The sequence below is a fragment of the Caloenas nicobarica genome, chromosome 39 (genome assembly GCF_036013445.1).
Source record: "Caloenas nicobarica isolate bCalNic1 chromosome 39, bCalNic1.hap1, whole genome shotgun sequence".
In the NCBI taxonomy this organism is placed as follows: Eukaryota; Metazoa; Chordata; class Aves; order Columbiformes; family Columbidae; genus Caloenas; species Caloenas nicobarica.
In genome coordinates this window covers 143,185-156,250 of record NC_088283.1, presented here as the reverse complement: position 1 = coordinate 156,250, position 13,066 = coordinate 143,185, and the positions used below count along the sequence as shown (strand labels likewise).

Below are 13,066 nucleotides of genomic sequence, written 5' to 3'. Positions count from 1 at the left end.
GAAGAGAAAGAAGGAGAAGAAGAACAACAACGACGACAAGAACAAGAAGAGGAACAAGAAGAAGAACAACAACAACCCTGGTGTGCCAGGGCTCTTTGTGTGCAATGAAAAGCCTACGTCCTCCAGGCCTGGGATTTCTGGGAATCCCACCCTTGGGTTTTCTGAGCTCTTTGCCTGTGGGAAGCCAAGGACTGGTAGACGCCAAACCAGAAAACACCTTGCGCTCCCTGAACCGCAGGAACACGCGGTGGTTGAACCAGGGCCAGGAGGAGCCTCCCCCAGTGGGATGACCGACCCCTGACTCCCCACCACTGACCTGTGGCCATGGAGCACGAGACGCCCGCGTGTCCCTTCGCCGCACAGCTCTGGGCACCCCACACCTTGACCTTGCAATCGAAGAGGGCGCCTTCCGTCCCCGCGCACTCCACGGCGTCCACCCACATAGGGCCGCCCCCCGGCCCGAAGCGCGTGGGCCCCGTGGCCGAGCGGGCCGGCCCGCAGCCCAGCTGCCGACACGCCACGTGGGCTTCGGCCAGGCCCCAGCCCTCGCTGCAGACGCCCCCCCAGCGCCCGTCGTGAAACACCTCGAGCCTCCCGGAGCACGAGTCGGAGCCGTTCACCAGGCGCAGCCTCCCCAGGTCGGCGATGCCCGATCCTGCGACAGCGGAGAGAGCGGATGCAGAATCACAGAGTGTTGGGGTCGGGTTGACCTCGAAAGATCATCTATTCCGGAGCAGGAGCACCCCAGGTGAGGTTACACAGAACCAGGCGGGTTTGAATGAATCCAGAGGAGGAGACTCCACAACCTCCCTGGGCAGCCTGGGCCAGGCTCTGGCACCCTCACCGGGAAGAAGTTTCTTATATTTAAGTGGAACCTCCTGTGTTCCAGTTTGCACCCATTGCCCCTTGTCCTGTCACTGGTTGTCACCGATGGCTCCATCTCCTGACACTCCCCCTTTCCATATTGATCCCCATGAATGATTCACCCCTCAGTCTCCTCTCCTCCAGCCCAGAGCCCCAGCTCCTCAGCCTTTACTCACACGGGAGATGCTCTGCTCCTTTAATCATCTTTCTTGCCCTACGCTGGGGTCTCCCAACAGTTCCCTGTCCTTGGACCAAGGGCCCAAAACCGGACACAATATTCCAGACACGTTAAGGAGATCCCGTCTGCCCCGGGGAACCTCGGCGGGTCTAGACCAGAGGCCTTGGGGGTCAAGGATGCTCTTGGAGCAATGTTTTGTAGGTCAAAGATGCTCTTGGAGCAATGTTTTGTAGGTCTGGGACGTTCTTGTCCTTTCTTATTGGCCCATTTTAAGTACAGAAAGGCCGCAATAAGTCTCTACTCTCTTATAGGCCCGTTCTAAGTACAGAAAGGCTGCAATAAGGTCTGTCCTTTCTTATAGACCCATTTTAAGTACAAAAAGGCCATAATAAGGTCCCTACTTTCTCATAGACCCATTTTAAGCACGGAAAGGCCGCACTAAGGTCTCCCCGGAGCTTCCTCTCTCCAGCTGAACCCCCCAACTCTCTCAGCCTGTTCCCAGCAGAGCTGCTCCAGCACCGGGTCATTCCTGGGGCTCCTCCGGCCCCTCTCCGGCAGCTCCACGTCTTTCTTGCTCTTGTATCACGAGCTCTCGCGCCCGCAGGGAAAAGCAGCTTCGAACGGCGGCGCCTACCTGAGCACACCACGCCGGCGTCTTCTCCGTGTTCGCAGCCATGGACGCCCCAGCCCTTGGTTCGGCATTCGGACAAGGCGGCCTCGGTCCCCAGGCACTGCACGTTGTCCATCCAGATGGGTCCCTGTCCCGGCCCGAACCGCGCCCGGCGCGGGGCCGAGACCACGGCGCCGCAGCCCAGCTGCCGGCACACGGCGCGGGCGTCGGCGAAGTCCCAGCCGTCGTCGCACACCGTCCCCCATTTGCCGCTGTGGAACACCTCCACCCTCCCGGCGCAGCGGCTGGGGCCGTCTGCCAGCCGCACCGGGGCAAAGGTGGAAACGGCCGAGCCTGCGAACGGGTGTGGGGGGGGTTGGAGCGTCCAACCGCGGCACGGGGAGGAGGGGGTGGGGATGCGGCCGGTGCCGCGTGGTCACGTCACCTATGGAACCGCAGCATCTTCTTCCCAACCCATGAATCATCGAATCATCAAATCATCGAGTTGTAGAATCATCAAATCGTAGAATCATCGAATCATCATATCATCAAATGATAGAATTATCGAATCATAGAATTATCAAATCATTGAATCATAGAATCATCAAATCATAGAATCATCAAATCATAGAATCATCAAATTGTAGAATCATTGAATCGTAGACTCATCAAATCATTGAATCATAGAATCATCAAATCGTAGAATCATCAAATTGTAGACTCATCAAATCGTAGAATCATCAAATTGTAGACTCATCAAATCATAGAATCATCAAATCATTGAATCATCAAATCATCGAATCATAGAATCAGCGAATCATCAAAGCATAGAATCGTTGAATCATAGCGTCATCAAATCATAGAATCATCAAGTCATCAAATCATTGAACCACAGAACCATTGAATCATCAAATCATAGAATCATTTTAGTTGGGAGAGACCCTCAAGCTCATCGAGTCCAACCATAACCCACCCCTGGCACTGCCCCATGTCCTGAGAACCTCATCTCCGTCTGTCCAACCCCTCCAGGGATGGTGACTCCACCACTGCCCTGGGCAGCCTGTTCCAATGCCTGACAGCCCTTTGGGGAAGAAATTACCCCAAATTTCCAACCTGACCCTCCCCTGGCGCAACTTGAGGCCGTTTCCTCCTGCCCTATTGCTACGTGGGAGAAGAAACATCTCAAAGGTTCCAGCGGAACTTGGGGGCGAAGCCGCCGTCTCGCTCCCAAACTGGGACGGGGGGAAATTCCCGGTAAATCCTGACCCGTGGCTGGTGCCGGTTTCAACCCACCTGAGCAGACCACGGTGGCACGTTTTCCGTGGACGCAGCTGCTCTCCCCCCAGGGGCTCGCCGGGCATTCCGTAAGGGCTGTCTCCGTGCCCTGGCACTTCACGTTGTCCAGCCAGACACGAGAGGGTCCGGCGCCGAAATCCTTCCCATGGGACGCCGGCAGCGCCGTCCCGCAGCCCAGCTGCCGGCACACAACCTCGGCGTCCCGCTCGTCCCAACCGTGGGCGCAGACGGTTCCCCACTCCTCCTGGTGATGAACCTCGACTCTGCCGAGGCAGCGGTGGGAGCCGTTTGCCAGCCGGAGCTGAGGCGGCTCGGGGAGGATCGAGTCTGCGAACACAGAATCGGGGAACCGTGGGATTATTTTGGTTGGGAGAGACGCTCAACATCGTCGAGTCCAACCGTTAACCCAACTCTGTCACTAAAATGTCCCCAAGAACCTCGTCTGTTCACCCCTCCAGGGATGGCAACTCCACCACTGCCCTGGGCAGCCTGTTCCAATGCCCCACAGCCATTTTGGGAAGAAATTCCCCCAAATTTCCCATTTCGAGTCTCCATTTGTGACGCTGAGGGTGGTGAGAGCCCGGCCCGGGTTGCCCAGAGAGGTGGTGGATGCCGATCCATGGAAACATCCAACGCCACGTTGGACGGGGCTCTGAGCAACCCGAGCTGCTGAAGATGTCCCTGCTCCTTGGGGTCGGGATAAATGCCCCTTAAATGTCCCTTCAACCCAATTTGTTCCATAATCATTGAATTATAGAATCATTTTGGTTGGAAAAGCTCCTCAAGATCATCGAGTCCAACCACAACCCAACCCCGTGTCCCCAAGAACCTCTTCTGTTCACCGCTCCAGGGATGGCGACTCCACCACTGCCCTGGGCAGCCCGTTCCAACACCTGACAACCCTTTTTGGGAAGAAATCATCCCCGAGATCCCTCTGAGTATTGGATCTCGGGAGGGTTTGTGCTGCTTCTGCATCCTCCTGGACCCCAGCCCCGCTCCCACCAAGCCTCGCTCGCCAGGGAATTTGTGTTTTCCAGCCTTTCCCCAACGAATCGGCTGGAGCCGGAGAGTTCCAGGAGGGGTGGAAAATAGAGATCCCTTCAGGACTGCGTCCCACCACCATCAATAATCGCTTCGGGGTGGGAAGAGCGGCCGTCCCGTGGGACAACCAGCTGCTGCTGACGCCCCATCTCCCCAGGGGGAACGTCCCCACCTCCCACCACCTCGAGCTGCGTTTCTCACCCGAGCAAACGGCGCCGGCGTCTTCCCCGTGGTAACAATTATTGACACCCCAGGGCCGAGCCTGGCATGCCGACAGCGCCGTCTCCATCCCGGTGCAGTTTGCCTCGTCCATCCAGATGATGCCGTCGCCGCGGCCGAACTGAGCCCCGCCGGGCGCCGCCAGCGCTCGGCCGCAGTCCAGCTGCCGGCACACGACCTCGGCGTCCAGCAGGTCCCAGCCATCGTCGCACACCGTCCCCCAGCGCCCGCCGTGCAAGATCTCGACCCTCCCGGCACAGCGGCTGCTGGAGTCCACCAGCCGGACCTGGTCGCCGTCCGAATTGCCTGCAAGAGGGAAATGTGGGGAAGGGTCAGCACGAGGAGACCCTTGGGTGAGGAGAACTTCTGCGGCACCTTCTCGGGGTGCGGAGTGTGGCGCCAAGTGCTGCAGGAGCAGCTGATGATAGAATTATAGAAGAGTTTGGGTTGGAAGGGGCATTTAAGGGGCATTTATCCTGACCCCAAGGAGCAGGGACATCTTCGGCAGCTCGGGTTGCTCAGAGCCCCGTCCAACGTGACGTTGGATGTTTCCATGGATCGGCATCCACCACCTCTCTGGGCAACCCGGGCCGGGCTCTCACCACCCTCAGCGTCACAAATGGAGACTGGAAATGGGAAATTTGGGGGAATTTCTTCCCAAAAAGAGTCATCGGGTATCGGAACAGGCTGCCCAGGGCAGTGGTGGAGTCGCCATCCCTGGTGGGTTGAACAGACGAGGTTCTTGGGGACATTTTAGTGACAGAGTTGGGTTGTGGTTGGACTTAATCTTAGAGGTTTTTTCCAACAAAAATGATGCTGCGATTCAATGATTATGGAACAATTGGGTTGAAGGGGCATTTAAGGGTCATTTATCCCGACCCCAAGGGGCAGGGACATCTTCGGCAGCTCGGGTTGCTCAGAGCCCCGTCCAACGTGACGTTGGATGTTTCCATGGATCGGCATCCACCACCTCTCTGGGCAACCCGGGCCGGGCTCTCACCACCCTCAAGGGCAGCAATTCCTTCCTCATCACCCCAAAAAGCAGCTGAGGGCCCCCCGGTGGCGAGAGGCCGCGAGCCGCGTCCCACCCGACCCCTCCGGGACGCCCCAAATTTCTCCACCAAGAGGCCGTGTCGCCCGCGGGGGCTCCTTGTGCTGGCCGCAAACCAAAACAACGGACCGAGACGTCGGGGTCGACGCTGGGGTTGGGGTTACCTGAGCATACCACGCCGGCTTCCCTCCTGCGGCCACACGCGGCGTCGCCCCGCCGCTCCAGCTCGCACGCCGACAGCGCCGCCTCGGTGCCCACGCAGCTCACGCGGTTGCGCCATGTCCGGCCGGGCCCCGGCCCGAACCGCGGCCCCGCGCGCGCCGAGGCGGCCGCGCCGCAGCCCAGCTGCCGGCAAACCACCCGCGCCTCGGCCGGGCCCCAGCCCTCGTCGCACACGGCGGCCCAGGCGCCGTCCTGCGCCACCTCCACGCGGCCGGCGCAGCGCGTGGAGCCGTTGGCCAGGCGCAGCTCCGCGGCCGTGGACATGCCCGAAGCTGCCGGGGAGCAGGGGGAAACGCCAGGGTGAGACGCGGCCGCTTCTGACGGTCCTGAGCGTCCCCACCCCGTGCGCGGGGAGCAGCCGCGATGGTGATCGTGGTGCCCCCCGGGGGCAACGTTTTGAGGCCTGAGATGATCCCGCCACCCCTGGTGTCACCATTTTGAGCCCTGAGGGGATTTTGGTGCCACCATTTTGACCCCTGAGTTAATCTTTGTGCCCCCAGGGACAATATTTTGAGCCCTGAGGTGATTCTGGGGCCATTTTGACCCCTGAGGTGATTTTGGGTCCATTTTGATCCCTGAGGTGATTTTGGGGCCATTTGGAGCCCTGAGATGATTTTGGGGCCATTTTGAGCCCTGAGGTGATTTTGGGTCCATTTTGATCCCTGACATGATTTTGGGGCCATTTTGAGCCCTGAGATGATTTTGGGGCCATTTTGAACCCTGAGATGATTTTGGGGCCATTTTGAACCCTGAGATGATTTTGGGGCCATTTTGAGCCCTGAGGTGATTTTGGGTCCATTTTGATCCCTGAGATGATTTTGGGGCCATTTTGAGCCCTGAGATGATTTTGGGGCCATTTTGATCCCTGAGGTGATTCCGGCACCATTTTGGGCCCTGAGGTGATTTTGGGGCCATTTTGACCCTGAGATGATTTTGGGGCCATTTTGAGCCCTGAGATGATTTTGGGGCCATTTTGAGCCCTGCGGTGATTTTGGGGCCATTTTGAGCCCTGAGGTGATTCTGGCGCCGCCATTTTGAGCCCTGCGCCGAGGTGCCCCAAACTCCCGCCAGGGTCCGCGGTTTGGCCTCCCCAGCGCCACGACCCGTAGGAACCCCTGCAGGTCTGACACCGACCCCTCTCTACGCCCCGAGGCGACTCACCCGAACATATCACTCCGGCGTCCTCCCCGTGGTAGCAGTTGTTGCTCCCCCACGCTCTGGCCGGGCACTCGAACAGCGTGTCCTCGGTGCCGGTGCAGTTCACCTCGTCCAGCCAGATGGGGTCGTGTCCCCTCCCGAAACGAGCCCCGCCGGGGGCCGCCAGCGCCGTCCCGCAGCCCAGCTGCCGGCAAACCACGGCGGCGTCCGCCGCGTCCCAGCCGTCGTCGCACACCGTCCCCCACATGTGGTTGTGCAGAACCTCCACCCTCCCGGCGCAGCGGTCGGGGCCGTCGAGCAGCTGGAGGGTGCCCAGGGCGCTGACGTTGGAGTCTGGCGGGGGCGTCCCCAGGTTGCGGGGTGGGGGGGACGGTCGGGGAACGGGGAGGGACACGCCGGGGATGAGAAGAACAAAAATCTTTTAGAAACCCCGAGGCGTGGTGGGGCGAGACCAGGCCTCGTGTTGCAGGACTGGGCCTAATGTTGCAGGACTGGGCCTCATATTGCAGGACTAGGCCTAATGTTGCAGGACTAGGCCTAATGTTGCAGGACTAGGCCTAATGTTGCAGGACTGGGCCTCATATTGCAGGACTAGGCCTCATGTTGCAGGACTGGGCCTAATGTTGCAGGACTAGGCCTCATGTTGCAGGACTAGGCCTCATGTTGCAGGACTGGGCCTCATGTTGCAGGACTGGGCCTCATGTTGCAGGACTGGGCCTAATGTTGCAAGACCAGGCCTAATGTTGCAGGACTAGGCCTAATGTTGCAGGACTAGGCCTTGTGTTGCAAGACTAGGCCTCGTGTTGCAGGACTAGGCCTAATGTTGCAGGACTGGGCCTAATGTTGCAGGACTGGGCCTAATGTTGCAAGACCAGGCCTCATGTTGCAAGACTAGACCTCATGTTGCAGGACTAGACCTCATGTTGCAGGACTAGGCCTCATGTTGCAGGACTAGGCCTAATGTTGCAAGACTAGGCCTAATGTTGCAAGACTAGGCCTAATGTTGCAGGACTGGGCCTCATATTGCAGGACTAGGCCTAATGTTGCAAGACTAGGCCTAATGTTGCAAGACTAGGCCTAATGTTGCAGGACTAGGCCTCATGTTGCAGGACTGGGCCTAATGTTGCAGGACTGGGCCTCATGTTGCAGGACTAGGCCTCATGTTACAAGACTAGGCCTAATGTTGCAGGACTAGGCCTAATGTTGCAAGATTAGGCCTAATGTTGCAGGACTGGGCCTAATGTTGCAAGACCAGGCCTAATGTTGCAGGACTAGGCCTTGTGTTGCAGGACTAGGCCTAATGTTGCAGGACTAGGCCTAATGTTGCAGGACTAGCACTCGTGTTGCAGCACTGGGCCTAATGTTGCAAGACTAGGCCTCGTGTTGCAGGACTAGGCCTAATGTTGCAGGACTGGGCCTAATGTTGCAGGACTGGGCCTCATGTAGCAAGACCAGGCATAATATAGCAAGACCAGGCATAATATAGCAAGAGTAAGCATAACGTAGCAAGACCAGGCCTCATGTAGCAAGACTGGGCCTAATATAGCAAGACTGGGCCTAAAGTAGCAAGTCTGGGCCTCATGTAGCAAGACCAGACATAATATAGCAAGATTAGGCCTAATGTAGCAAGAGTAGGCCTAAAGTAGTAAGACCAGGCTTCATGTAGCAAGACTGGGCCTAATGTAGCAAGACTAGGCCTCATGTAGCACAACCAGACATAATATAGCAAGATTAGGCCTCATGTAGCAAGACTGGGCCTAGTGTAGCAAGATCGGGCCTAGTGTAGCAAGACCAGGCCTAGTGTAGCAAGCCCAGGCCTCACATAGCAAGGCCAGGCCTCACATAGCAAGACCAGGCCTATACCTTCCCTGGAGAGGTCTAAAAGGCGCTTAAGCGAGGTTTAGGGCCACGGTTTAGTGCTGGAGTTGGGTCCTGGTTGGACGCGCCTCTTCCGAGCGAAGCGACCCTACGACTCTACGCTTCGCCCTTCCAAAACCGCGCCAAAGAGCCGCCTCCCCGCCTCCGCGCCGCGGCCGCGTCCTACCCGAGCACTCGACGCTGGCGTCCTCCAGGTGCTGGCAGTTGTGCTCCCCCCACGGCCGCGCGGGACATTCCCACAGGTCGCGCTCGTCCCCGGTGCAGTTGAGCTCGTCCAACCAGATGGGTCCCGTCCCTTCTCCGTAGCGCGTCCCCGGCGCCACCGCCAGCAGCGCCCCGCAGCCCAGCTGCCGGCACACCACGCGGCCCTCGGCGGGGCCCCAGCCGTCGTCGCACACCGTCCCCCACGTCCCGTTGCGCAGCAGCTCCACGCGCCCCGCGCAGCGCCCGGGGCCGCCAGCCAAGCGCAGAGCGGCGGGGATGGCGGAGGAGGCGCCTGCGGGGAGGGGGAGTCGGAGAATCACCCAGTTGTAGAGTTAGAGAATTGTGGAACCGTAGGGTTAGAGAGCCGGAGTCACAGAATTATCGTTGCAATTCTAGATTTGCTATAATTCTAGTCTCGCTATAATTCTAGTCTTGCTATATTAGGCCTACTCTTGCTATATTAGGCCTACTCTTGCTATATTAGGCCTACTCTTTCTATATTAGGTCTAGTCTTGCTATATTAGGCCTAGTCTTGCTATATTAGGCCTACTCTCGCTATATTAGGCCTACTCTCACTATATTAGGCCTACTCTCGCTATAGTAGGCCTAGTCTCGCTATATTAGGCCTAGTCTCGCTATATTAGGCCTACTCTCACTATATTAGGCCTACTCTCGCTATAGTAGGCCTACTCTCGCTATATTAGGCCTACTCTCACTATATTAGGCCTACTCTCGCTATATTAGGCCTAGTCTTGCTATATTAGGCCTACTCTTGCTATATTAGGCCTACTCTCGCTATATTAGGCCTAGTCTTGCTATATTAGGCCTACTCTTTCTATATTAGGCCTAGTCTTGCTATATTAGGCCTACTCTTTCTATATTAGGCCTAGTCTTGCTATATTAGGCCTACTCTTGCTATATTAGGCCTACTCTTGCTACACTAGGCCTAGTCTTGCTACACTAGGCCTAATCTTGCTACTTTATGCCTAGTCTTGCTACGTTATTATAATATAGAATTGTAATCATAACATAGAATTAGAGAGTCATATAATTATAGAATCGTAGAATGACAGAATTGTAGAATCAGAGAATTATAGAATTGTAGAATTATAGAGACGTAGAATTACAGAATCAGAATTATAGAATCATAGAATTATATAGTCAGAATCACAGAATTATAGAACTGTAGAATCATAGAACTGTATAATTGTAGAATCGTAGAATTGTATAATTGTAGAATCATAGAATTTTAGAGTCATAGAACTGTAGAATCATAGAATCATAGAATTATAGACTCATAGAATTGTAGAATCATAGAATGATAGAATTATAGAACCATAGAATCATAGAGTCAGAATCACAGAATTATAGAATTGTAGAATCATAGAATTGTAGAATTGTAGAATCATAGAATTATAGAGTTGTAGAATCATAGAATTGTAGAATAATGGAACTATAGACTCAGAGAATTGTAGAATCATAGAAACACAGAATCGTAGAATTGTAGAATCATAGAATCATAGAATTATGGAATTATCAAATCACAGAACAGTTTGGGTTGAAGGGACCTTCAAAGCTCATCTAGTCCAACCCCCATGCCATGAGCGGTGACCCCAAAACACCAAAAAAGGAGAAAACTCGAGCGAGTTAAACCAAAATTGTAGTTCTGAGAGGCAGTGGTACGATCTAACCTTAGCAACTAATCAGCCTGGAAATTAAAACGAACTAATGAAACCGCAGTTCCCCACCAGCAGGGAAGAGCGTGATCCTCATCTCCCTCGCTCCGAACCCGCTCAGCAGGCGAACGTTCCTGCTCGTGCCCCTCGGAGACGCAAAGCGGCGCGAGGGACGTCGCCCAGATCGGACAGAGCCCCGAGCTGTTTCGCAACCTCATCTGTTCACCCCTCCAGGGATGGCGACTCCACCACCGCCCTGGGCAGCCTGTGCCAACACCCGACAGCCCTTTTCGGGAAGAAATCCCCCCAAATTTCCCATTTCCAGTCTCCATTTGTGACGCTGAGGGTGGTGAGAGCCCGGCCCGGGTTGCCCAGAGAGGTGGTGGATGCCGATCCATGGGAACATCCAACGTCACGTTGGACGGGGCTCTGAGCAACCCGAGCTGCCGAAGATGTCCCTGCTCCTTGGGGTCGGGATAAATGCCCCTTAAATGCCCCTTCAACCCAATTTGTTCCATAATCATTGAATCGCAGAATCATTGTGGTTGGAAAAAACCTTTAAGTCCAACCACAACCCAACTCTGTCACTAAAATGTCCCCGAGAACCTCATCTGTTCACCCTTCCAGGGATGGCGACTCCACCACTGCCCTGGGCAGCCTGTGCCAACACCCCACAACCCTTTTTGTGAAGGAATTACCCCAAATTTCCCACCTCGACCTCCCCTGGCACAACTGGAGGCCTCGTCTCCTCTCATCCTATCACCCGCTACTCGGCAGAAGGGACCACTCACCCCAAAAACACAACACCAGGAGAAGGGTCCCCGCGCTCGCGGCCCCGACGCGGGTGGGTTGATTCCGAGACGAGAGCCGGACGCCCCCCGCCATCCCCATGTCCGCGGCCGGGGCCGCAGGTTGGAGCGGAACGTCCTTGCGAGACCCGGCGGCCGAGTCCCCGCGTCCCGCGGGGGTTTCGGTGCTGAACCCTCCTCTTCCTCCCCGCCGGGGGCGGCACCTCCCGTGAAGCTCCGCCAGGTTGTGACCTGGCCGGTCCTGTAGTCGTCTTGCGCAACGGCGGCTGTTCCAGGAAAACACGGAGCAAACAAAACCCCGCGGCGCTCGGGTCGCTGGCCCCGCGGCCACCGACGTGTCCTGGTACGAGACGATCGACTTTTGACTGGATGAATCGAGCTTTTTATGCGCAGGACGGGGGAATTAGAGCTACGTTCACTCCATTATGACCGATCGCTTCTCTTGGGTGACCAACGATAGGTCATGGTGTGAATTTTGGGTTGTCCTGTGTGGGGACAGGATTGGACTTGATGTGCGTGGAGGGGGTTGGCCTCTTCTCCCAAGCAACGGGATGATAGGAAACGGCCTCAGGTTGCACCAGGAGAGGTTGAGGTTGGAAATTTGGGGTAATTTCTTCCCAAAAAGGGTCGTCGGGTGTCGGAACAGGCTGCCCAGGGCAGTGGTGGAGTCGCCATCCCTGGAGGGTTGAACAGATGAGGTTCTTGGGGACATTTTAGTGACAGAGTTGGGTTGTGGTTGGACGCAATGACCTCGAGGGGCTTTTCCAACCACAATGATTCGATGATTCTATGTAGAGCTTGGGCTGAAGACCAAATTAAAAAAAAAAGGGGCGTAAGAAACAAAGACACAAGAAAGAAGGTGAAAATTGGGCCGGAAACGAGTCAAAACTCATAAAAAGCAAAGCAGTGGGGAAAGGCGACTGTTCGTGTGCACCGAGATCGGTGAGCCCGAGGACTTTGTTCCTCCTCTGTGCAAACAAACCAACCGGCAGCAAAGAGATTCCCGACAAACGCCGTGAAGCGGCGCGGTTCTGGGCCAGGGCGTTTCTGCCGGGGTTGTTTCCACAGTCTGGACAAAGAGCCGCTCTGGGAGGGAGTTGTGGTCCTACGGCCCTTCTGCTGCTTGAGAATTTGAGGGTTTTGCCCCCCTGGGAAGTCTGAAATAAAACCTTTGTGAGATACGGCAGTGCCTGTAGAACGTAGAATCATCGAGTTATTGAAACATCGAAACATCAAATCATCGAATCATCAAATCATAAAAACATCAAATCATCGAATCATCAAATCATCAAAACATCAAATCATCGAAACATCGAATCGTCAAATCATCGAATCGTCAAATCATCGAAACATCAAATCATCGAATCATTTTGGTCGGGAAAGACCCTCAAGAGCATCGCGTCCAACCATGAACCATCTCCGCAGAGTCGCCCAACACCTAAACTCCGATCTAGCAAGTGCTGGTCCTGCACGTTGGAGCCATGAAGAGCCCCAACTCATCCCAGCTTCATTACAAAGACCTTCTCCACACCACGCACATATTTTATTGCATAAAACTGGGTCTAAACTATTGTTTTCCCCTATTCTGAGAACAATCTACCCAGATCTAGAGGGAGCCCTGGGCCTTTGGTGTGAAATTTGGGACAGGTGAGGCTGGAGGACCAGGTCTGCTGGAAGGTGAGAAGGTTCGGGTGCCAGCGGGAGGACGAGAAGAACCCTGAAGTCCCAGGAGCGATGGATGTCGGTGGAACAGAAGATGAGGTTGCGTTGACAGGAGACACTCGGGCAAGGGGGAATCTTGGGCTTAGGACCTCTTAGGCTTAGGACAAGGAGCAAGACTCAAACTGGTCCCAACTACGA

The 13,066-nt window shown here is 55.7% G+C and overlaps 1 protein-coding gene across 1 annotated transcript in view; it reads right to left on the bottom strand.

Annotated features, from left to right (window-relative positions):
- The window catches only part of LOC136001242 (soluble scavenger receptor cysteine-rich domain-containing protein SSC5D-like), a 48,628-nt gene that overhangs the window by 29,976 nt on the left and 5,586 nt on the right, over positions 1-13,066 (bottom strand). The window contains exons 3-9 of the mRNA XM_065655342.1: positions 8,684-9,013; positions 6,643-6,972; positions 5,424-5,753; positions 4,191-4,514; positions 2,946-3,275; positions 1,677-2,006; positions 317-655 (exon numbers count right to left, since the gene is read on the bottom strand). Of these exons, the coding sequence (XP_065511414.1) occupies positions 317-655; positions 1,677-2,006; positions 2,946-3,275; positions 4,191-4,514; positions 5,424-5,753; positions 6,643-6,972; positions 8,684-9,013 (2,313 nt within the window). The remainder of the gene's footprint in view (positions 1-316; positions 656-1,676; positions 2,007-2,945; positions 3,276-4,190; positions 4,515-5,423; positions 5,754-6,642; positions 6,973-8,683; positions 9,014-13,066) is intronic.